Source organism: Kogia breviceps, chromosome 16 (assembly GCF_026419965.1).
Source record: "Kogia breviceps isolate mKogBre1 chromosome 16, mKogBre1 haplotype 1, whole genome shotgun sequence".
NCBI lineage: Eukaryota > Metazoa > Chordata > Mammalia > Artiodactyla > Physeteridae > Kogia > Kogia breviceps.
The window spans coordinates 69,233,399-69,259,612 of record NC_081325.1 but is presented as its reverse complement, the minus strand read 5'-3'; the positions used below and the strand labels follow the sequence as shown (position 1 = coordinate 69,259,612).

Here is a 26,214-nt window from a genome sequence, read left to right as displayed (position 1 = left end):
CCACATTCTCTCATTTAATTCTCACAACAGCCAACGAAGGAGATGCTGTTATTATTACTTACTCTTATTTTACAGACCAGGAAACTGGTCTTAGAGAGAGTAAATAAAGCTAAGATCAAATAGCCAATCAATAAGTGTCTGCCTGACTTTAAAACGTAGGTGCCCTCCATCACCACCGGGTAAATTACATTTTAAAAAACAGACTTTTAGAACAGTTTTTTAGGGTTAAGCAAAATTAAGCAAAAGATACAATTTCCTATATACCCCTTGCCCCACACATGTATAACCTCCCTCATTATCAACATGTAAATTACTTTTTGTGCACAAACAGAAGGGGTAGACATAATTGAAGTAACAGATATAGAAGCCAACATGAAATTTAAGAAAGGAAGCAAGATCTTTACATTTGTGGAAAGAGACTTAAGACAACAGAATGAAAAAATGGCTCTTAACTTTAAAAAGGGAGAATAAAGGGACAAACATCAGAATCCAAAGGCTTCACTCCCCCTTATGGGACACTTCCCTGCCCCACCCCTAACAGGGAACTCTGAGAACTGACCTCAGTGTCCTCCAGTTTTGCTATGAGGAGCTACGAAAGGTGATTTTGTGGACATGCCAATATTCACTTACTACGCTGTATACACCAGCTAGTTGCCACTGGATACCTATTTGTGATTCACACTTCTGTCCTATTGAAATTGGTCCACTTCCCTAGTACCTAGAACATGGTTTGGCACGTAATAGCACCCAACAAAAACCTGCTGAGTGAATGAATGAATGAATGAATGAACGAGGAAATGGATCACAAATTTCCACAGCTGTGCAAAATAACAGTGCAACCTAGACAAGGACTTTTCCCTCCAAGCTTCTCCTAATTGCAAACTAGTGACTTGGAAAGATACTTAATATGTTTTTTCCTTCTACACAATATTAGTGCTAATTAAATACAGTGTCAGTTATTACAACCTTTACAAACACATGTAGGTGGTCTACAGAACAAGATTAATACCTAAATGACTAAAGAATTAAAGCACCGGTATTTGAAGCTTTGACAAATATTTTCACTATCTGAGTTTCCAAAGCAAAACATCAGTTCACAGGCAACAAGAGGGGAATGCTCAGGAATGTGCAAAAAATATTATTTGTTGGTTTAAATCTCAAAATGTTACAAGATGCCTATTAAAAAATTATACGAACAGCATTAACTTTCTCTTTGATGCTGGATATTCTTTTTTCCTCTCTTTATGTAATGACCTTCCTGCACAGTATGTGCTACCATTAAAGAAAAACAGCCTAGGGAAATAAAAGGAACTGCTTGCTCAATATAAAAAACATTTTATTTGAGGAACAGTCAGCAATGTAACAGAAAACATATAATAATTAAAATTACATGCTTTGTTGTTTTGTTAGGGGTTAAGTTTGTTTTAATAAACAAAAAAACTAATACACACTTTTGGATACTTCTGCATTTATCATGAGTTCTAGGGAAAAGGAGGAATCCTGCATAGAACATATTTTAAAATGAGTCCTGTCCTCATACCTACTAGGTGGCTAGAATCAGAAAGACATTAGATGTCAACTGGACTTACTGTGGGGACCATTTAACAATACGTACCAAAACTGAATCAATACGTTGTACACCTGCAAGCAGTATAATGTTATATATCAATTATATTCCAAAAAACACAAAAAGACAGTAACACATGTTGGCAAGGATGTGGAGAAATTAAATAACTCATACATTGCTGAGGGGAATGTAAAATGGAAAAGTCTAGCAGTTCCTCAAAAAGTGAAACACAGCATTGCCACATGACCCAGAAATCCCACTCGTAGGTATACACTCAAGAAAAATGAAAACATACATCCACACAAAAACATATATAAAGGGGTTTCCCTGGTGGCGCGGTGGTTGAGAGTCCGCCTGCCGATGCAGGGGACACGGGTTCGTGCCCCGGTCCCGGAGGATCCCACGTGCCGCAGAGCGGCTGGGCCCGTGAGCCGTGGCCGCTGAGCCTGCGCATCCGGAGCCTGTGCTCTGCGACGGGAGAGGCCACAGCGGTGAGAGGCCCGCGTACCGCAAAAAACAAACAAACAAACCAAAAAAACCACATATATAAAGGAATGTTCATAGCAGAATAATGGGTTGGCCGAAACTTTTTGGCCCACGCGATATATAATAGCTTTTAAGACAAACAATTCAGATGTCCATTCTGAAGGAAAAATTGTGGTATATCCACAAAATGGAATATTATTTGGCAAAAGAAAAAAAATGAAGTACTGATGCTACAACACGGATGAATCTTTGAAAACATTACGCCGAGTGGAAGAAGCCAGTCACAAAAGGCCACATACTGCATGATTCTGTTTATGTGAAATGTCCAGAACAGGTAACTATATAGAGACAGAGAGTAAATTAGCGGCTGCCAGGGGTTGACAGGGCTGAAGGAAATGGGGAATGCCGGCTAATGGGTTTGGGGGTTCTTTTCGGAGTGACGAAAGTGCTCTAAAACTGACCGTGGTGGTGGGTGCACAGCTCTGTGAATAGACTAAAACATACTGAACTGTATTCTTGGAACAATGGGTAAATTGTGTGGAATGGGAATTATATCTCAATAAAACCGTTGTGTGCGTGTGTGTGTGTGTGTGTGTGTGTGTGTGCGTGTGTGTTTTAAAGGCTTCAGAGGCAGCCATTTGAAAATTCTCTATAAAACAAGCACCTATATTCCAGCCAGAGGCAAAAGGTACAATTGGACACACAGGAGAAGAAAATAGTAAACATGCAAAATATCTACAAAAGCAACAACAAAAATAGCAATGTTGTAATAAATGTAAGTATTTGCTCCTAAGGGCAAATACTTAGAATTATGTAGTAAGCAGGATGTTGACAATTCCAGTCAAAAACAACTACTTTTTACACATATAAAAGAACACTGTGAGTCTGTACCTTGGAAATTCCCCTTAGAAGTCAAATGAACTTATTTGCATTTGAAATAGAAGAACAAAAGAGGTTTAGTTTCTAACAGTTTTGACCTATTTTAGACAGGTATTTATTAAATATTTATTAAAATGCTTTAGCTTGAAATACTATAGGCACCAGAAAGCAAACAAATCTGAGCAATTCAATTCTATACCTTCTGTTCAATAAAACTCGCTGCTCCATGGCAGGTGGTACAGAGAACACTACCCAGGGGGTTAATCAAAATTCCCTTAGAATAATTGAAAAGCATCTGCATTTTTTCCCCCAGAAACCACACAAAAAAGTCACAGTAAGCAGAACATATAATCTTGATTATTAGCACTGAGCCTGTAGCAGCACAATGTGCTGTCCCCAGACATCAAGTGACAGGACACAATAGCAGTGTGTGATAAGCCCGTGAGGTTTGCCCACGAGACTCAAGGAAATTTTTTAAAAATCAAAATCAAAAGACAATGATAATAAGTTGCACATGGGATGTTCTGCTACTGCTGCAAAGCCAACTGCACATTGTGACAAATGTAATCATTCTCAGAGCAGGAACGGTGCCAGGAAAGACCTTGGAGGTCACCGACCTCGACCTTTCATTTTACAACAAAGAAAACAGGTTTAGGAAGGTCACACAACCCGTTTAAAAGCATTACTGGGGCTAGAAATGAGATCTTTCAGGGCTCTTTCTGAAAAAAAAAAAAAAGAGAGAGAGAAAAAAGAAATTTTCTGAGTACATATACTACAGAGGGTGTTACCAAAGAAATGGAAGATTCTTAGGCACTTCTGAGAGCCGCGCTGGTAAAACTCCACACAGAAGTGCTCTACTCACCACCTATGAAAGCGCACAACCATAGCGTTTTGGGGACACTCAAAATTTAAATCCAAGCGATATGCACGTCAGCCCGAGGGAAGGAGAACTACATTCTATACCGTATAGGTCCGTGATGAAGGTCTGGGTAGCTGCAGCCCGACTGACTGCGCGGGTCCTTTCTGCAGGAAGATGACAGAAGCGAGCGCCAAGGCACAGAAAAGGGAGAGGAGAAGGCAAGGAGGTGGCCCCGGAGGGTGTTCTGGGTGAAGGTAGGAAGTGATTTGCAGGTTTCAGCACAGCACAGCACAGGTAGACGCAGTCTCCCTTCGCTCTTGTTAGCATGTAACCCAGACCAGTTCTAAAATTATTCTGACTGACTAGCTTCCTAATTATTCTAGTACCACCATTCAGTCAACATTCTGGAGGGCAGATTTAAAGATCTGGTCACTGGAAGAAATCTTCCTCACCTCAAATTAATATAAACGCACTCTGGTTTAGACATCAGTCTTCGTGAGTTTGGTTACTGAACATCAGTTCCTCCGATTCTGTTACCAGGTTCTCTGTGTATTAATCATGGTTTTTAAAAATTTTCTGTATATCTCAGGAGCCTTACAGGCCTGAGAGCGCCTGCCCCGCCAGGGCCAGCTAACTCCTAAAGACAGTGATGCTCTCATATGCAACCAGCCACCCCGTTTATCTAACTCACACACCAAGCCATGGTTTCCTGCCCCAAATCACCCTAAGGCCAGGGACCAGACAACTAGACACTACCCCTAGAGCCCAAAGCCTACCGACATTATTCAAACTAGCCAATCCTAAACGGTTTACCCTGCCCTACTTGGCCTTTCCTGCGGAAACCCCAGTTAAGACTCCCACCCATACTTTCCCGTCATTCCTTTTTTGTTTCCTGGCCAGCCTGGCGCTTTCCCAGTGGCCCTGTGTGGCACGGGGGACCCCCTTCTCTTAGGAGATGTAAGTAATAAATGCTTGCAGTAGCATTAACCTCTCTGTGTTGGCACTAAGTCACCTTTACAAATTAAAATTCTGCAGGTACATTTCAGAACCCCCTGCCAAGTGAAGACCAGGCCGGCAGACCCACTGAGGGCCAGGATGCAGTCTGCACGGAGTGGAAGTGGGGGTAAGTTATCAGTGAGGGGTGAGGCCACGACCCTCACCTCCTCACAAGCTGGCCTTCAGACCACAAGAGCTGCCAGCTGGAAGATACAGGCTTTGTCAAAAGCTCAGACATGCTGTGTGCACACGTGGATCGCACAGCATGTATTTATATGGGTTTATTTTCAACAAATTGATAAACTGATACAACACTATCTAATTGATCTTTTACTCTAAGTAGCTGTGGCATTAACAAAGATGATCCAACAAGAAAACTCTACTGATGGGTGAGCGTGAACTATAAAAACTTTGTTCTTTTTGAAAAGAAATGGAGGTACAATCACGAATATAAAAAACCAATATCAAAGCCCTTTGGATCATAACTGCAGACACTGATTAAGAGAAAACTTCATTTATAAAATTGATATATTGGTCAAAATTTTGTGACGACACAAAAGAGAGTCATCAATATTAGGAAAAAATAGTAAAACAATATATATGACATACATGTACACGGGGCCCAGTTCTTCCTCGAGTACAATCAAGACACCTGCAGTTCTTTCAATTTACAAAGTAAGGCTTCATGAGATAACACAGAGTGAACAGGGTGGAAGAGCTGTGGGCTGCTCATCCAGGGGCAGGTGAAGAGTAAGTCTGCAGAGCGTTAGAGAGCTTTGTGAAGGGCTGAGGAGACGCTCACAGACGCGTACGTGCCCTTCCGTAATTATCGTCTGGACACAGACCCTTTGGCACTGCTGACATCTTAAGTCGGATAATTCTTTGGTAGGGGGCTGTCTTATTTATTGCAGGGTGTTTCAGAGGCCTCCTTGGTTGGTGATGCTCGCGATAAATTTAGCGACATCCGCCCGTGAGACCCCAGGAGCAGCCCGCCACTCGTAACAACCAAAGCGCCTCCAGACACTGCCAAGGGGCCCCTGAGAGCCGCTGGTGTAGACTCGCCGCACTGCAAAGTGTCGCCAGGCAGCGATATTTTAAAACCCACCTGCGTTATTGCCAAAATCCTTCAAGGGGACTCAAAGTCTGGTTGAAAAAGGGAGCAGAGGGTAGAGAAACAGAGGGTAAATACTTAAACTAGAACAATTAATCCTTCACGACGCACGTTAACATGTATTTCACACCCCAATCACCTTAAGCGTCAGCTGAGGTCGTCTTACATTCTTATTGAGAGGAAAGGCTTTATATCAAATTACCATTTTAATCTGTTTGTAATTCTACAAGAATTACTTGGATAAAGATGACCTTTTCTAAGAGAAAGCCCCGGCCCTCGGCCCCATTACTCATGAAAGTCATTCACAAGGGGAAGCTGAGGGACACAGACCTTCAACGCTAGCTGTTAAGTGGCTGGGCTCTAAGTTCGAACACAGAAGAAGAGGGGGGTCAGTCACCCCGCCTCCGCACGAGCTGCTCTCCATCAGGTCGTCAGGAATCCCACGGAAGCGCGAAGGGCCAGAGGAGGACCTAAACCCCAAGCACGCGCGTGCTGGTGTGAGGACGCCGAGGTCTGTCGCCAGGTCCAGGTATGACACTATGGCTGCCCCCCGACCAATCACAGCAGAGGCATCGCCTCATCCGTGAGGCGGGAGGCATGCCGATGATCTCAACGGTTGTGGGAAGCAAACGAGGGGACCAGCGGAAAGCAGCAGGCTTGCTGCAGGCGCTCGGGGCACGTCTGTCTCCAGGCCACCCCTGTTTTTTTTTTTTTTTTTTTTTTTTTTTTTGTGGTACGCGGGCCTCTCACTGTTGTGGCCTCTCCCGTTGCGGGGCACAGGCTCCGGACGCGCAGGCTCAGCGGCCATGGCTCACGGGCCCAGCCGCTCCGCGGCATGTGGGATCTTCCCGGACCGGGGCACGAACCCGTATCCCCTGCATCGGCAGGCGGACTCTCAACCACTGCGCCACCAGGGAAGCCCCCACCCCTGTTTTGAAGGCTACTCCGCCGAGGAGCTGAGACAGGAGAGGGGTGGTCTGAGCTCTAGGACACAGTGGACTCCAGGGGTGACTGTTAGAACTTACACATGAATGATCTCCCCACCCTTAAATGAGGCCGGGCTTCCATTTCACACAAGGTCACTGGGCAGTTTCACGTGTCCCCTGATGCTTGGTAATTACCTAGGTAATTAACACTGACGCTTCAGTCATTACCTCAGCTGTCTCCCACACTCCTGAGAATTTACACTATCCAAAACATATGCCAGCCTGGGAGAGCTACCGCTCAGGATACACACCTGAGCTACTAATGACCACTGGACTTTCCCATGCCTTGCCAGGCATCCTGCCGTAGACTTTCCATGCACAGGGAAAGTGACACAGACTACTACAGAGCCAGGCAATTAAATGCTAGCTGAAAAAGAAGAGAAAAGTACTCCTTCACCGATGCCACTGTGAGATGATGCATGTAACGTACTCTGCTTGACGCATCTCACCAGGACGCTGACACGGAAGAGCAGTGGCTCCTGCGGTCGGGTAGTAACTGTCCACTCTCGCTGTGGACTCGGGGTGGGAGGGTCTCACGTGAACAATAACAGTACGGCTATTCCAACAGTTAAAAGGATCCGAGTGGACAGAATGCAATTACACAAACTAGAACTTGGCCTACGTTTCAGGACAGATCTGGTTTGTGATCCAGTATGAGGAGGAGTAAGAACAGGGCACCCGCACAGCCAGTAGTGAAGCATGTTCCTAAGTCAAATCAGGCATCGGCCAAAGTTCCCTGTTATTTTCTTTGCACAAGGCATTTGAGTAGCTCGGCATGTATAAGCATGTCTATATAAGACCTTGTAAGCTTCAGGCCACTGAGAAGCATCACATTTGTTCTAGAGAGCTCGTCTATATTATATTTACTAGTGAAATGAGAAAAGAAAACTCTGAAACCCCAACTACTACTTAGACTCTAGGCCAGTGGTTCTCACCTAGGGATGATCTTGCCCCCTCCCTATTCCCAGGGCCGTTTGGCAATGTCTGGAGACAATTTTGGTTGTTATATCTAGGGAGGTGTTCTGGCCTCTAGTGGGTAGAAGCCAGGGAGGCTGCTAAACATCCCATAGTGCACAGAGCAGTCTCCCACAACAAACAATTATCCATTTCAGAATGTCATTATTGACAAGACTGAAAAACCCTGACCTAGGCCAAAGATAAAAATGTCACTGCCCTGTGGGTCTAACTAAGACTTGGAATAATTCAGTCTAAATCTAAAAGACTGCGGTGGATAAGTAAACTTAAAAGATACAGTTGATGAGTTATACTTTAGGTCCTATCATGTCCCGACCTGATTAAAAAATGTGTATTATGAACACATAATCAATTATTTCAAAGAATCAAATGCTTGTCCTCTCCTCGTACCATGACAAGAAACCACCAGACATTGTTCCCATGCTCGACTCATAAGACCAGTGATACAATGTAGTGTTTGGTATCAATTTCCTAAACTAGGTACTAATTCTATATTAAGTGTGAAAATGTACTCCAAATCCTAGTCCCGGGCTACTTTAAACCGATTTTTTACAAATGCAGATCTTTAGGCCCCACTCAAACCTAGGGAATCAATCACTGGATTGATTCACTGGAACCTGGGGATGTGCATTGTCGGCAAGTTTTCCAGGTGATTCTTACACATGCTCAAGTTTGAGAACCACTGTCTGACTTGGCTTCCATGAGAAAGAGCTGCCATTTCCACATCATCCTCACCATAAGGTAAATAAAAACAATCAATTACTTTTACGTATGAAAGATCAGCAATACGTAGTACTACACCACAACGGCCTTAAATGGTTTTCCTAAACTAAAGTCCTTTCAAAGTGAGGCTGGTTTATGAAGTCCCATAAGCACCATCATAACAGGTCCTATATCAAAAGTATGCTGCCTTTCAAACACAAGACGCCGAAGCCAAGGCTGTTCTTGGTGAACTTCATTACGCTTCAAGGAAGCAGATGTTCTTGAGCATCCTGCTGCCACAGGTGCAGGTTTAAATACGTGCTTCATATTTAGCATTCAATGACAAATGGTATGCTAACTGTGTGAGGTGGTCAGAAATCATAGGATGAACAAAAATTAGACTTTCCAAATAAAACAGAAGTATTTTCCTTCTGGATATTTTGATAGATTGCCTACCAAGTGGGATCTCAGTTGAGATCACAATTTCAGATGACAGCATGTCTCCAAAGCAAGCAAGAAAAAGGAGGAAAAAAAGCGAGGTAAAATGATTGCAAAGGGAGAGTGTTTTCCATATTTTCAGGGGCTATAAGAATAGTTGAGCCACTATATGCTAAGTTCCTACTATTTTCAAACATTTTACCAACATTTTCTTATTCAACCATTACCAATTCCATGAAAGTAGATATTTTGCTGATGAGAAAATTGAGGACCAGAAAGGTTAAGTAACTTGTTCAAACTCACAAAGCTGGTAAGTGGGAGATATAAGATTCAAACACAAGAAATCGAGCTTTATCTAGCATAACTCCCCCAAACCCCTCACCTCAAAATTCACTAACATCCTGGTAGTGTACAGAAATTTCTTGTGAACATATAACTGAGTAACTGCAAATATTTTAAATTGACAACATTTCAAAGAGTGTTGTGTGTGTAATTTTTACAACTAACTCTAAGAGGCTATATGGCCTATCTTGGAAACTGAATGGAATCAAACAGCATTCTAAAATCCTAAAGCGTCGCACAAATGTTAAGGCATTCTGTTATTCATTAAAATCAATTTTAGTCTGAGGATCTTTGGCAGACGGCAGCAGGATTTTGAGATACTATGAAATAATTAAAGACACCCTAGGATACTGTGAAATCATGATTGAGGTGGCACTAAATTGGCTTCAATAGCCACACGTAATAGAAATGATTTGGACAATAGGTAATGTCATTTTTAAATGATTATATTAGAGATGCTAGACGCCTCCCTCGGATGTGGGCATTGCCCAGGGGGCCATTCTGGGCCTGTCCCTTCAACATCCCCTCGGGCGACCTCACCTACTGCAGGCTTCAGATATCACCTCTTCATGCCCACAAAGTACCCACTTGACATGCTCACCCTTCATCATTTTCCCTTTCCCCCTTACATCACAGAGGTCCCTCTGGCATTTCAAACTTAAAATGGTCAAAAACCCAATTCATTATCTATTCCACCTTTCCTCTCGTGCAGTCCTTCCTTCCCTTCCTCCTCTTTTGCTCCCACAGTTAACTGCATCATTTATCACATCTAGAAACCTCAGCATCATCTTCAATTCTGCCATATACATTGAGAGGAGACTCTCAAATGGACCTCTTATTTGCTCACTCTCTCAAGATCTCTTTAAAATCAAGACAAAACAAAAGACACCTCAGGTGATACTGAGATTCTCTTCTTTCAAAGTCTGAAGAGTAGAGTCTAATCTCCTTAGCACGGTCCTGCAACACCCAGCTCCTGCCATTCTAGTTTCATCTCCCACACAGACCTTTGCCACCTGCCTGCCACCCTCACTAGCCAACCTGCTCTTCCTTAAACCCACGGGCAACCTCATGCTTCTCAACCTTCATTTATTCCCTGTGCTTTCTCCACCATCATCACAGAGCAGTTTCTGAACATGCTGTCTCAGGGACTTTGCAGATGCTGTTCCCTTCTATCTGAAATGCCCTTCCCTGCCTGCAAATTCTGTTCATCCTTAGAGTCTAAGCATGAGCTGGACATATTCACTGGGGAGCTTTTCGCAATTCCCCCATTTCCTTTTTCCAAGCCCCAGAATATCTCTCCTTCATACAAACGTCTATTATCACTCTCATCACACTCATATTTCTATATCCTCAGTTGACAGTGGGTCACTGCTGGCAGAGATGTCCTTCTCCTGTGGCTTGCCCGAACTCAATGTCATCACATAATAGATGCTCAATCCATGTGAGGTGACCAACTATCATGACTACCAATAAATGCCAGGCTTCATGTATGCTCATTAAAAAATGTGATGACTAACAGGATATGAAATGTAGATTCTTAGTCAAGGAGCTATGCCCTATGGTCTATACTTTATCTACTGATACAAGTAGCTTTTGTATCAGAAGGGAGAAAGTAAAGCTAAGAGATCTACAAATTTTCTCTGTCAGCACATTAGCCTCTGTATGACCCATCTCAGCACTTACCATGTACTCATGATACTGGTCTGTCTGTGTTTCCCGGCAGCCAGCGTGCTACTGAAGAACAGAGGCCAAGTCACATTCATCTGCCACACTTCCCAGCACGGAGCGGAGCAGGCAGTCCACAATTTCTTTTAAATTTGTGTTCAAAATGCATCACACAATGGGATATTAACAACTGCACTTTCAAATTATATTCAGCCGATTTCAAAAGACTAGAAAGTAAACTTATAGTCTAAAAGTTAATGCTTAAGTTGGTCACAGGATACACAGAACATACGTTACCACGAAAACAATGTTCAAGATTAAGATTGCATATAGACCCCACCTCATAAAATCTTATTTTACCCACATTTTTAGCTGAAATTTTGAATATTGGAGGGAAATGCTGGAGGGGATGCTATAGATTTGTTTTCTTCTTAGCATTATAACATGCATTAAAAAAAAACAAACAGAGAGACTTCATCAACCCTCCACAAAACGTCTAGCCTGTGGCCACCACCTGCTTTCTATGGCTGGAGGGGAAGAGGGTCAGGAATAAGGACAGCTTGACCCAGTGGGGATGGAGCCCTGTGTGTATAGGGTGGAAGTGGCTGTCCGATGAAGGCCCTGGGGTCCTATGCTAGACACTTCCCAGTCCCTTCTCTTTTCCCCATCCAAGGAAATTGGGACCAGTGCAGCTTGGGTTAAGTGGGGCAAGTCCCAGGGTTAATTCAGATGTCCTGCCAAGGGGTAAGCACACAGGGAAATAGGCCTCCAGGTAGCTGCAAAGGCTAGGACGTGGGACCACCATGCAAGAAATCCCAATAAGCCATCGTGCCCCTCCTGAAACCCCAGTGATACAGAGAAAGGGATGGAACAGAGAAGGGAGAAAAAGGCAAATGAAGACTAGAGATGAGTCAGACACATCAAGGGAGGGATTTATAAGGTACAGAAGACCAAAGAAGTTCTCTGGATGTTTATTTTTCGAAGACAATAATAAGCGAAAACGCATGACATAATTTACTTCTCAAAAGAGTACTGGTAAAGAAAAACAATAACAAACCTAGTTCATTTTCCAACTATTTGGATTTTTAACAAATGGGAGTTTACTCTATTAAAATTCCATATCCATAAGTGAGTTTTCAGAAAAAGTAAAACTTTTTGATGGTGTTCCTATATCTATAAATATGAAAGATGCACATTTTGGGTCCTATGATATCAGATGACAAGATTCAGCCCAAGCTTCAGCTCTTGCTAATTAAACAAATCAATTAAGAGACTACAGTTGCAACTGTGTAGCTGCTGTTCTATAGTAGCAATAACAACCCCAGGGGGAGGTCTTTTATTACATTACAATGCTGTCCTCCACAACTCCATCTGATATTATTAGAAACAGTTATTTGTGTCTTGCTGTCATATTAGTAGCAAAGGCAAATTATGGAAACATGCAGACCAGAATGGTCCCAGTATGAGATCAGGTTGGGTTTCCAGCCTCCAAGGGAACAATTGCTGAAATTCTGAAGCTCCCCAAAGTTCTTTAATGGAACTGATAAATCTATCAGCACAGCATCCATTTAGAAACTAGGTAAGGGTCACATATTTACATACTTTCCTGCTAAGCTGATACAATTCAACTAGATGAATTATCATATTAAGTTTACCCTCCTGAGTTAAACTGATGGAGTTCAAAATTGTTTTTGATGGTTGTCATTAATCGCTGTTACTTCGTGAATGCTTACTTTGAAATCTAATTGTGCTAGTGTAACAAGGGTCATATTAATACCATTCTTAATGGTAAATCTTTGTAAAACATGTTTATTCTACAGATATTGTTACTCAAGCTTTCAAGGCTAATAAGAAATAAAGTATATTTATTATCAATAAAAACAATTTAAAATGTACAATTTGAGATTTAAACTAGCTTTAAGAACTTCAGCACGATTTGGTTTCATTAAGAGCTCTGGCTAAGCTTCAAAGACGTATAATTTGATAGTTCCTCAAGAGTCCTTGGGTAAATGCCAAAAGCACAGCTACGCAGGAGCTGCGCAATGTCGTCTAAGCGTATTCTCTCTTTCGGGCAATATGTATTGTTTTCACAAGAAAAAAAAGTTCCGTCTTACTGAGATAAATGTTTGTCTAAACATTACGGCATTTTAAAGATAATGGAACTTTAAAAAATTAAATATAAACAATGATTGCAATACAAGATTTGGAATAAAACGGCAACTTCTGCATTCTTCAAGTCATAACAAAATATTCTTCCTTACTGTGAAGCACAGTTCAAGTAAGGAAGTCGGGTTACATAAAATACTGGACCTTTTCCACTTCTCTGTGAGCTTATACTATCTGACATACACAACCTCACAGCTTCACCAAAAAACATGCAAACAAAACAAACCCAGAACATTTACTATTTGAAATGGGCACAGACATCCTGGAAAAGTTCTGGGGTATGTAGCTCTACCAACAAAGTGTATACGGTGAACTAAATGTTTGTGTCCCCCCCCCAAATTCATACATTGAACTACAATCCCCAATATGACAGTATCTGGAGGTGCCACCTTTGGGAGGTAATTAGGCTTGGATGAGGCCATGAGTGAGGCCTGGCAGGAGAGAGGCAAATGGCGAGGCCCCGACGCCTGTGCCCGACATGTCTGAAGGGAGAGCAACAAGGTCGGCTGGGCTGACGGATGGTTTAGAAGGATCACTGTAACTGCTGCATTAACGATAAGCGGGGAGCAGCAGGGTGGAGGTGGGAAGACTGGCTGCTGCAAGGACCTGGGCAGGAAACGATGAGGACTGGTCGGGATGGGGGCAGTGGGAGAAAGAGGGAACCAAGGGAAAGACAAGGTTTTAGCTTAAGTTGCCATTTTCCGAGACAGGAGAAACTGCCTGGAGACACTTTATGCTGGTTTGGTTTCTTTGCAGGTTGTGGCTATCAAGACCTCAGTTTTCAGTATCTGAGCCCTGAGAAATCTATTGGAATCCAAGGAGAGACATCAAGCAGCAGAGACAGCATAAGTGCCCTTTCTAGCATGAGCACAGAGGTAACAGAAAAACCTTCACGTACTATAATTCCAAGTAGCTGTGAAAAAGAATGGCATGGATCTTTATGTAATGACTTAGAAAGATATCCACAATTTATTCTTGCATGAAAAGATGTATAAATCTATTTCTGGAAGCACATGTCTATTGTTAAAAACTTAAATACCTCTAGGGAATAAAATGAATACTTCTGTGATGGTTAATTTTATGTGTCAACTTGGCTAGGCAATAGTATTCAAATATTTGGCCAAACATTATTCTAGATGTTTCTACGAAGGTATTTTTTTAGATGAGATTAACACTTAAATCAGTAGACTTTGAGTAAAGCAGATGACGACCCTCTAATAATATGGTGGGCTCATTCACTCAGCTGAAGAAAAAGGACTGACCTCCCAAGCAAGAGGGAATCCTTCAAGCACACTGACTTTGGACTTGAACTGCAACTCTTCCCTGGTCTACCCTGCGGGTTTTGGACTTGCATCCACAATCACATGAACCAATTGCTTAAAATCACTCACTCACTCACTCACTCAATCTCTCTCTCTGTAATATATAAAAATATAATACACACACATATCGTGTTGGTTCTGTTTCTTTGGAGAACCCTAATACAATTTCTTATGACATGCATTTAAATAATATTTAAATTTTCTAATTAAAAAAATAAGCATGTGTAGTACTTATTAATCAGAAAAACAAGAAGAGCCACAAGTCTTAGGAGCAATACTTAAAGTTTACATCACGTCAGGCACGTGCCTATACATATACTTTAATATGTAGACTTTACTACCCCTCTGTACATATACAAAGCACGCAGTAAATGCCCATTAGTACTAATATCCTTCCTATCTCAATAGCTGCGAAATCACTCTTTTGATCTAAGCCACAGGTCTGTCCTCTGATATTCTCAACACACGGACCTAACAGAAACACCCTGTGAATTTACAACCTGAACAAGGTACCCAAAGGACATGAACAGACATTTTACAGATTATAAATGATACCTAGCTAGTGAGTAAATGGAGAAATACTCAAATACAACAGCAATAAGCAGAGAAATGCTAACTAAAACAATAAGGTACCTTTTTCAACAAATTACTTTGAAAATTACAACTAATACTACTAATATGATCATTATAAACCTATAAGTAAAAAATAATAACTATAAATTAGATCTATTTTCACTGGGTAGAGTTAAATAATTTTGAAATTATGATTCAATTTCATTAGAAATGTGGACTCGAAAGCACCTAATAAAAAAAGCTAGAAGGAAAACTGAGCAAAAACAAAACAAAAACAGAACAGAACAGCAAGGTCACGATTTCTCTGTTTTTTGGCCATGCAGAGCATCTTGTGGGATCTTAGTTCCCTGAAGAGGGATGGCACCCCGGCCCTCGGCGGTGAGAGCACAGAGTCTTAACCACGGGACCGCTAGGGAATTCCCAAGGTCACTATTTTCAAAAGCATCTTTTTAAAATATGTTCTTATTTTTATTAAAAATGGGGAGAAAGTCTCCAGTGAAAAAAGTACTTAAAAGACTCAACAAACTACAGATAATTTTAAAAAACATTTTGTCTCTCATAAGAAATAGCTAAAATTACTCTATCATGGAATCTTTTCCCACGCATTAAAGAACCCATTTCTTATACAAAGACATCTCATTTAACAGCAAAACAAACCCATGATGAAGCCAAGTTCAAACACATGGGCTGTAACTACTAGTCCATCACCTTTTCTCTCTGTAAATGAAGAGACTATACAATATAATAGTTCTTTCACACTTACCACGGTACCAAGAAATTGAATGCTCATGTTGCCACCTGCTTCTCGAGAAAGACACTGCGGGAAAAAAAGAGAGGTATAAAATGAATTTTCATCCATACAAAAACATGTACATGAATGTTCATAGCAGCATTATTCCTAATAGCCGAATAACCCAAATCCATCCACTGATAAATGGATAAACAAAATATGGTATATTCATACAATGGAATATTATTTGGCCATAAAAAGGAATGGAGTTCTGATACATGCTACAGTAGAAGTCAGTCACAAAGGAGCACATATTATATGATTCCATTTAACATGAAATGTCCAGAAGAGGCAGATCCATAGGGACAGGAAGTAGACTGCTGTAGTTTGGCTCTTCTTTGCAGGAAAACTCTCAGCCACCTGGAAGACTTCCAGGTCGTCAATAACTCCTCAGGCCCCAGCTAGCACAGGCTACAGGTATTATTTTAGTCTGTTGCCTAAGAATATATCATATATCACATCTTTTTACCAGTATAGATTGCTTTATGTCACTTTGTCAAAGAAAGGACTGAAGAATGTTCTGATGACCCAGAGTTAGGGGGAATAAAAATCAGAAGTTGGAGCTTCGTGGGCCTGTTGGCAATTAAGGAATGGAAGTAACGATGGTGTACATAAACTCTGGTGTGTCCTACTAAAAAAAGAAACATGTTCCTAACTCTAGAGCAGGAGGCCAGGTGGGAGAGACTGCCAATGCCAAGTTCAGAACAGTTAGAAAAGGTAGTGGATTCCATGGATGAATTTTTTTCTTTTAGTTTATTTATTTACTTTTGACTGCACTGGGTCTTCATTGCCGCGTGCGGCTTTCTCTAGTTGCAGTGAGCGGGGACGACTCTTTGTTGTGGTGCGCGGGCTTGCCATTGCGGTGGCTTCTCTTATTGCGGAGCTTGGGCTCTAGGCGCATGGGCTTCAGTAGTTGTGGCCCGCAGGCTCAGTAGCTGTGGCTCACGGGCTCTAGAGCGCAGGCTCAGCAGTTGTGGAGCATGGGCTTAGTCGCTCCGCGGCATGTGGGATCTTCCCGGACCGACCAGGGCTCGAACCCGCATCCCCTGCATTGGCAGGTGGATTCTTAACCACTGCGCCACCAGGGAAGTCCTGCATTTTTAAAAAAATACATGTTACATTTTTTTGATTTTTGTTTTTTAATTTTATTTATTTATTTGGCTGCGTCGGGTCTTAGTTGCAGCATGTGGGATCTTAGTTGCCCGACCAGGGATCGAACCCGAGTCCCCTGCACTGGAAGGTGGATTCTTAACCACTGGACCAGCAGCGAAGTTCCCATGGATGCATTTAAGTTGTCCAGGAAAGAGAAGATGCCCTAAGCCTTCTTCAGATTGCTCAGGGAAATGCTAGACCTGGTGCCCGGATAAAAGACATCTGTGGGGGGACTGCCTGGTTGTCCAGTGGTTAGGACTTGGGGAGGGGAGGGGAGGGGAGGGAAGGATTTGAATGGTGGTTGATTGGGGAAAGGACGGTTGGGAGGATATGGGGAATCACTTGCTAATTCGTATGAGGTTTCTTTTGGGGGGCATGAAAATGTTCTAAAATTGACTGTGGTGATGACTGCACAACTCTGTGAAGAGACTAAAAAACACTGAATTGTACACTTTGGGTGAATTGTATGATGTGTGAATTATATCTCAATAAAGTTGTTATAAAAATGAGTTAGCATTTGTTTAAAATAACAGTACGAACAATGCAATTCTTCTATGTCCAGAGAGTAGTAAAAAAAGAAATAACTTCTGTTATGCATTTATTTGCAAATAAATTATGTTCAAAGTGAATACAATATTATTTATGCATATCTTCCTTGTTTGAATTTTACTTTACTAAAAATGGATGATTAAATAGTACACTGGAACTAAATTATCCTTTTTCAGATAATTCTCACTTATAAAATTGTTCTCGTTATTCCTAGCCTGTTCTTCAAAATTCTTCCTCTCCTGTGCTAATTAGAGAGGGCTCAGTGGCTTTAAAGACTACACAGAGAAATCAAGCAGTTCTAAAGAAGCAGCTATGATTTTTTTTTTAAGTTCTCTGACGTAGCCCTGGAGAAAGTATTAGTAGTCTCCACTCAACTGCATGCCATGAACTAATTCTAGATGTATCCTAACTGTATTCCTTTTAAAGAAGTGGAGGTTTACTAACTCTGATCTTTATGATCACTAAAGTCACACAACCCAGACTAAACCTCTAGAGTTCAGGCTGAACCCCTGGTTACTTGACTGAGGGAAATCAAATCAATAAGAAGAAAAGCAGTTTATTGCACAACGATACCAAAACGTTCACCCCCACCTGAAAATACTCCCAAAGTGACCTGAGTAACGTGACTGGCAAACTCAAGGTGGTGTGGTTTAGAGTAGAAAATTCAAAGTCAGTATTTTTATCCAATAATTTCACTTCTAAGAATTTATCTTAAGGAAAAAAGTCATGAGTGGGCAGAAAAATAAAGCTATGAAAATGTCATCACAGTGTAGTTTACAGAATCTAAAAATTTCAAGCAATCTAAATGATGAAGAAAAGTGGGACTTCCCTGGTGGTCCAGCGGTTAAGTGGGTTAATCTGCACTCCCAATGCAGGGGATGTGGGTTCGATCCCTGGTCAGAGAACTAGATCCTGCATGCTGCAACAAAAAAAGATCCCGCACATGGCAACGAAGATTGCACATGCTGCAGTTAAGGCCTGGCGCAGCCAATAAATAAATATTTTTTAAAAAGTAAATAAATGGGGCTTCCCTGATGGCGCGGCGGTTGAGAGTCCGCCTGCCGATGCGGGGGACGCGGGTTCGTGCCCCGGTCCAGGAGGATCCCGCGTGCCACAGAGCGGCTGGGACCGTGAGCCATGGCCGCTGAGCCTGCGCGTCCGGAGCCTGTGCTCCGCAACGGGAGAGGCCACAGCAGTGAGAGGCCCGCGTACCGCAAAAAAAACAGACTGTGGTCACGTCAAAAAGACTCAGGAACCAACTTGAAGAAACTCGCTCTGGCCAAAGATGGGATAATTTGACAATCAATACGGATGTTAACTGCAATAGAATAAAACATATCAAGTATGTTTAAACCTGGTGAGTTCAAAATGGATACCAACAAAAAGCAAAAAAACCACAAAAACCAAAAACAAACAAAAAAAACCAAACAACAGAAAAACAAAAAAAAAACCAAAAAAAACCCCAAAACACAAAAAGAAAGAAAGAAACAAACAAAATGGATACCAAAAGCAAAAATAATATCCCAAATGAGTCACTTTTGAAGAATGACAGGGAACCCACTCTTTGAGAACTGGTAAATAAAACGAAAGGATCAAACATTAATTTTATCTTTCCTAGGCAAATACTCCTGGGTAACCTCAGAAGTAGCTGAGGTGGAGTTTCTCTTTAAAGAATTGTTCCAGGTAATAAATGATGAAAGAATGGCAAAATTAGATTATCATCATTTTGTAAACCTTAATGAATTTATTGACCTAAACCTGAACATCAACAGAGGATGACCAGACAGTATGGCCTCTTAGGGAGGCGCTCCATACCACTCATGGTTCAGTCTTGCCAAAGATAGTGGCACTTGAATCTGAGTACATCTTGAAGCTCCAAGTGTCAGTTTACAGGAAACAGAGGAGAAAGCACATGTTGAACTACACTACTGGGATGCAATCAGCTACATCCTGGCAACACACAACTCTACAGGACAAATGACTCAGTTTCTTCAATAAACAAGACACAAAGCATAAAAAAAGTTTCCACAGACATTTCTCTCAAGCTAGACCATTTCTTCTCCTTCAAAGCAAGATACCTTGAAAAGCTGTCTATCTTCACGGTCTCCACTTCTTCACTTTTCATTCACGTTTAAACCTACACCCATCTGGCTTTTGTCCCCACTAATTTTCTGTAGTCATTCTTGTCAAGGTCATCTACAACTTCCATCTTGCCATATCTACTGGTCAGCTCTGTCATCTTATTCACCTACACTATAGACGGTTGACAGTGCCCTTTCTCAAACACCTCTTTCACAGGCTTCATGGATGTCTCATGCTCTGTGCTCTTCTCCCGCCTCCTTGGCAGCTCTTTCTTAGCCTCGTTTGCCAGCTTTGCCTCTGCACTCAATTTCTAACTGCTGGAGCGCCCCAGGACCCAGGCCTCAGCCCTCTTCTCTTTCCATCTATGTTCTTCCTCTGTGTGCTCTCATCCAGATCCATGCTTCTCCCTCCATCCCCCCTGATACTTACTTTTAAAAAGTTTACTTCATGGAAGTCTAATTTATGTACCAGAACCCCAGCATTCTATTTAAAGTATAGAATTCTGTAACTTTTGATGGTTGTACAAAACCACCACCACAATCAAGATACAGAACATTTCCATCACCTCCAAAAGATGCTTCCTACCCTTTTGCAGGCCAACCCCAGTCCCTGCCTAGAGGCAACCACTGATCTGCTGTCTAATAAATGTGTTCCTTTTTTCCCCAAATGGAGATTTAGTTCTTCCAGCACCATTTTTTTGAGAGAATTTTCTACTGAATTCCTTGGTGCTTTTGCCAAAATCCAATTGACCATTCTTATCTGGATCTTATTTCTAGACTCTATGCTGTTCTGCTGATCTGCATGTCTATCCACCAATACCACACTGTCTTGATGCTGCTGTCTCATAGTCTTGAAATCAGGTTGTATAATGTGGGGCGCGGCAAAGCGTTGCCGCAAAGCAGGATAGAAAAAGCTGAGTCATCCATCCTGTAGCCAGTGCGCATGCGTTGAGATATGCTAACAAGGTTTTAGAGCAGTAACCAGTCCGAAGGCGACGTGTAGCTATGCTTTCGATATGAACCAGTCAGAGACTTGCACAGTACCCCGAATCTTATATAGGCAGCTGCCGTTAAGGCTGCGGGGTCTTCCTTCCATCTTTCCATAACCAAGCTGTACTCCAATAAAGTGTGATACGAGAAGAATCTAGCGTGTGGCGACTGTTATTCTGCTGGTCAGACGCAGCTCGCCATAGTATAAATCCTCCAACTTTGTGTTTCTTTTTTAAAAATTGCTTTGGCTCTTACGATTTTCAATTGATGGAACTTCTATTGTGTTAAAAAATAACAAACTTTACCACTCTAACCATTTTAAGTATACCGTTCAGTACTGTTAAGTGTATTTACATTGCTGTGAAATAGATCTCCAGAACTTTCATCTTGCAGATCTGAAACTCCATACCCATTGAACAAAAACTCCCCTCCTTCCCCTCCCCCAAGGCCCTAGTCACTACCATTCTACTTTCTATTTCTATTAATTCTACTACTTTAGTAGGTGCTTTAGATACCTCACACAAGTGGATTCATACAGTATTTGTCTTTTGGGGACTGGCTTATTTCACTTAGCATAATGTCCTCAAGGTTAATCCATGTTGTAGCATGTGACAGGATTTCTTGCCTTTTTACGGCTGAGTAATATTTCACTTTATGTATGTACCACAGTTTGTTTATTCATCCATCCATTGATGGATATTTTGGTTGCTTGGCTCCTGTGAATAATGCTGCAATGAACATGGCTGCACAAATATCTCTTCAAGACCCTACTTTTAATTCTTTTGGATATATATTGCAATATCTAGAAGTGGGATTGTTGGATCATACGGTAGTACTATTCTTGATTTTTTGAGGACCCTCCATACTGTTTTCCATAGCAGGTGCACCATTTTGTAACTCTACCAAAAGGGCACACAGGTTCCAGTTTTTCCACATTCTCACCAACACTTGTTATTTTCTGGGTTTTTTAATAGTACCCATCCTAACGGGTATGAGGTGATAACTCACTGTGGTTTTGACTTGCACTTCTCTTTCCTTTAGTGATGTCAAGCATCTTTTCATATGCATGCTGCCCATTTGTGTATCATCATTGGAGAAATGTCTATTCAAGGACTTTGTCCACTTTTTAATCAGGTTATCTAATTTTTTGTTGTTAAGGTACAAGAGTTCTTTATATATTCTGGATATTAACCCCTTATTAGATGTATGACTTCCAAATATTTCTACCATTTCACAGGATGCCTCTTCACTCTGTTGTGTCCTTTGAAACACAAAGTTTTTAAGTTTGATGTAGTCCAATTTGTCTATGTTTGCTTTTGTGCCTATGATTTTGTTGTTATATCCAAGAAATCACTGTCAAGTCCAAAGTCATGAAGCTTTTTGCTTACATTTTCTTTTAGAAGTTTTATAGTTTTAGGTGTTATGTTTAGGTCTTTAATCCAATTTAAGTTAATTTTTGTATCTAGTTTAAGATAAGGGTCCAACTTTAACCTTTTGTATGTGGCAGACCCATGCTTTTAGAGAAAATCTACATGAATATGACTATCAAATTTATGTTTTCAACTCCCACTCGTCTTCTGAGTTCAAGACTCATATAGTCAACCATTAACTGGACATCAACACTTGGATATCTAATGCACATATTAAACCTACCAAGTCCAAACAGAATTCTTGATCTGCCTCCCCAAACCTGCTTCTCCCCTAGCCTTCCCATCTCAGTAAATATTATCATCATTCACTCACCTTTAATTCTTTAACTTCCTTCATACCCAGTATCTAATCCACCTGCCAATCTTTTCTGCCTTCCCTCAAAAATATATGTCAAGTTGTTAGGGGAACCACTGACCAAAACCACCTGCCCTGGCCAGGCACCATAGTAACCACTTGCATGAGTTATCTTACAACAGAAGGTCCTGGTAAGGGATGTGGAACTGACAAGCTACCACCGACCAGAAGAACTCGGGAAAAGTCAAAAGGAGAGAGGAGACGCCAGTCCCTATGTCTCAGCAACGTCCCAGAATCCTCCTCGCCAGAATCCATCTCGGCTGAGTGATGCTCGGGCCACAAGGAAGAACCCTGAGTCAGAGTGACTGGCCAGAGACAACCGGAAGCTGTAACCCCATGGCCATAAAACCCGAGACCGCGAGCCACGTGGCAGAGCAGTTCTCCTGGGTTCCCTGACCCTGCCGCTCTCCGCCCCCAGGCGCCCCTTCCCCATAAAGTCTCTCGCTTTGTCAGCGCGTGTGTCTCCTCGGACAATTCATTTCCGAGTGTTAGACAAGAGCCCATTCTCGGGCCCTGGAAGGGGTCCCCTTCCTGCAACAAAATTAGTTCACTTTAAGCCATCTCCATTGCTACCATCTTAGTCTAAGCCAAGGGTTGGCAATTTTTTTTCCCCAAAGGGCCAGATTTTGCTCGATTCTTCTCTTGATATTTGCCTTTAGCATAACATACTGTAGTTTAATCGCTTCCAGTTGAAGGTTGAGTGGAAGATCCTCAATTGCACAGTTATACCGATTTTGAAATATGGACATTTCTTTTGCTTTTGTAAAAATGCTGCTGGAACTGTAGTCCACTTCTTGCTTTAATCTTTTGACAGCCTAGGAAGTATAAAAAGCAGCTTGCCATTAGTTGTGACTCAAACATTATTTGTCAAAATGACTTTACCACAGTATGCATCTTTGCATGTAAATGCTGTTTTGCCTTGCAATTTCCGGTTGACTTCGTTAAGAAACATTATCAAGTCTGCGACACAAGCTAATTTTCAAAGCCATTCAATGTTTGACATTCCATAATAGTGGTTGAGGACAGTTCTTTTTTGTTCAGAAAAATTTCAATCTTGGTCCTGCGTCAAAAAAATCTCAACAAACCCCTAAGCTACTGAACTGCTGTGTGATAGGAGCAAATCAGGGCATTAAGCTTCTATGTACAATAACAACTCCAAAAGCAGCCACGGAGAGATGAAAATGAATAAATGTGGCTGTGTTCTGGTAAAACTCCACTTACAGACCTGAAATTTGAATCTCATATAGTTTTCATGTGTCATGAAACATTCTTCTTCTCGTAATTTTTCCAACCATTTAAAATGTAATACTTGCAAACTTTAAAAAACCGGTCAACTTGTGAGCAGTACAAAGACTGGCAGTGGGCTGGGTCTGGCCGGCTCCTCCTCTAAACCATCATCAGCACCTCTCGTGTGGGTGACTGCCAACGATCATACGAACGACTTTCCTGTCTCCACCACTGGTCCCCTATGGTCCATCCCTCCTCACAGCGGTAATTTTAAATCACATCATACCATTCTTCTACTCTAACCCTTCAAAAGCTTCGCAATAGGAATCGAATAAAAACCAAATTCGCTGGCCTACGAAGCCCCTGTATGACCTGGTCCTGGCCTCTGTCCACTCTCCCTGAGTGTCCACTCAAGGAGACACTGGCCTTCCTCCTGGCTTCCATACAAACCAAACGTGTTCCTGTCTCAGGGCCTTTGCATGTGCCATTCCTTCTACTTGGGACTTTCCTCCCCCAGATTTTTGCACGGCTTCCTCCTACTCCTCACAGGTTGCAACTCAGTGTTAACTATTCAGAGACGACTTCCTAACCCTACCTAAAGCTACTTCCTCCTAATTGCCTTCTGTGAATTATCCTGTTAAATTATCTTTTTAATGTGGTCACGTGTTTGGTATCTACATCCTCCTGCTGCAGTATAAGTCTTGGTCATTGCTGTATCTCCAGAGTCTAGAACACTGCCTAGGTCATATGAGAATTGCCTTCTATGTAAGAGACATTAAAAAAATAAAACAGTTCCTTTTCCTTACCCTACGTGGGTTGGACTGATTCCCAGGCAAACAGAAGTGATTTTGCAATATGTAAAATGGAAACAGGTTTAGAAACTTTGTTTTCACGTTAAAGATACAATTAAAGTGTAACAATGCTAAAACGGAAACCATAGATATAAGTACCAATAAGTTACCCTTAACTTTGCATTCAATTTAAAGCAGGTTAAAATTACGTACATAATAAGTATCAGATATTCCCCCACCACAGCTACCACAGTCTGTAGATGTGCACTGAAAGAAAGAAAGAACCCAAACCTGACATATCTCAGCAATAAGGATTGATGTAATAGAAAACAGGGAAATAAAATTTCATTCAAAACTGGAATTTACTTCTACACAGGAAACAAGAATACACACTTTTCCCAAAGTCTAGGCTTAAGACAATTCAGTTTTAGAATCCACGAAGAACAAAGTACTCAATGCCTACAATGAATCTGAGGTATGCCAAAAACAAATACAAACGGGCCCCTTGATAAGCTAACAGAAAAAAGCAAAATAAAATAAAAATTAAAAGTTTCATTTTCATGAAACATATTCTGTCCTAAAATATTTTACCCCCTTTTCTATTTTAATTGGCACTTCACAGCTAAATTAAAACGTCCTTCTTTTCTTATTCTGATAGTCTGCTCCAACATTTACAAAACAAACTCCTTTTTTTCTTTCTTTAAGGAAAAAAGTACTTAGGAAGACTTTGTTAACAAAATAATTTCAACATTTGTTAGAATCAAGTTCATACAAAATTAGCAAGATTGCTCACTCAAAAAAGGCAAAAACATTCACAAAATTTTTAAATGTTCCAAAAATATCTTCCTAAGATAATAAAATCAAAGGCAATTTCACCTTTAAAAGTAATCTCACTGAACAGTATGGGGAAGAAACAGTAATAGTTTTCTTTTTTCTCTCGCTAATTTCCAACTTGATAATATGTTTTAAAGGCCATTACGAAGGGATTTGTCTTATCGGACTGTAGTGCAGCTGCTTGTATTATTTTCCATAATCAGTGTTTATACTATTCAAAATCCTCTTCTTCTGGCAGCTACTAAAACTAATTTTCTAGTTAACAGAGAGTAGAGGAGAAAAAGTATGTGTGTGTGGGGAGGGGATACAGAAAGACATTTTCTGTAGAGTCAAGAAAATGGCTAAGCTTCTAGACTACACTACAAAAGCAGGCAGACTTGCATAAAAATTAATATTTTAAATTATAGTTGTAAATACATCCCAGCTGTTAAATAGTGATTAAATTTTTTGAAGCATAGTGAAAGGAGTTATTTCTGTTCTACTGGTGGGTTTGTTTCTAAGATGTGTAACTGTAACTGATGTTTTCAGGAATGTGAAAAGGAGATGGTTAATAATTACTCTTTCATTTCCTACTTCATTAGAAAAAAATACCATCCTCTACTTCTTCTAAGTTACATATTTATATATCCTATACATCTTAAATAGATGGTTTCCTATTACATTTGATGAGTTTAGAGTAATCACATGAATATAGGACAAAACACCTAGTTACTGCTAAGGGGGTGGGGGGGGTGAGGAGAAACATAGAAAAAACATGGAATACATTTATTTGGGGACTGAAAACATAAGATGATTACTACTAAATCCACTTTTTTTTTTTTTGGTACTGGCAAAGTATAAGCAAAAATGTAAGTCGCTTCATTTCATTTTCTAATTAAAATATTATTAACATATTTATTTTAGCATCTATACACATACATTTATTAGGATTAAAACTAAAGTTTGTTC

The 26,214-nt window shown here is 41.1% G+C and overlaps 1 protein-coding gene and 1 pseudogene across 6 annotated transcripts in view; one reads left to right on the top strand and one right to left on the bottom strand.

Moving 5' to 3' along the window:
* Nucleotides 1–26,214, bottom strand: part of PCCA (propionyl-CoA carboxylase subunit alpha) — a 369,338-nt gene that overhangs the window by 59,911 nt on the left and 283,213 nt on the right. For all 6 annotated transcript variants that reach the window (XM_067016618.1, XM_067016615.1, XM_067016616.1 and 3 more), the window contains one exon: nucleotides 15,831–15,884. In XM_067016618.1, the coding sequence (XP_066872719.1) occupies nucleotides 15,831–15,884 (54 nt within the window). The remainder of the gene's footprint in view (nucleotides 1–15,830; nucleotides 15,885–26,214) is intronic.
* Nucleotides 16,002–17,265, top strand: LOC131743519 (large ribosomal subunit protein uL29m pseudogene; annotated as a pseudogene).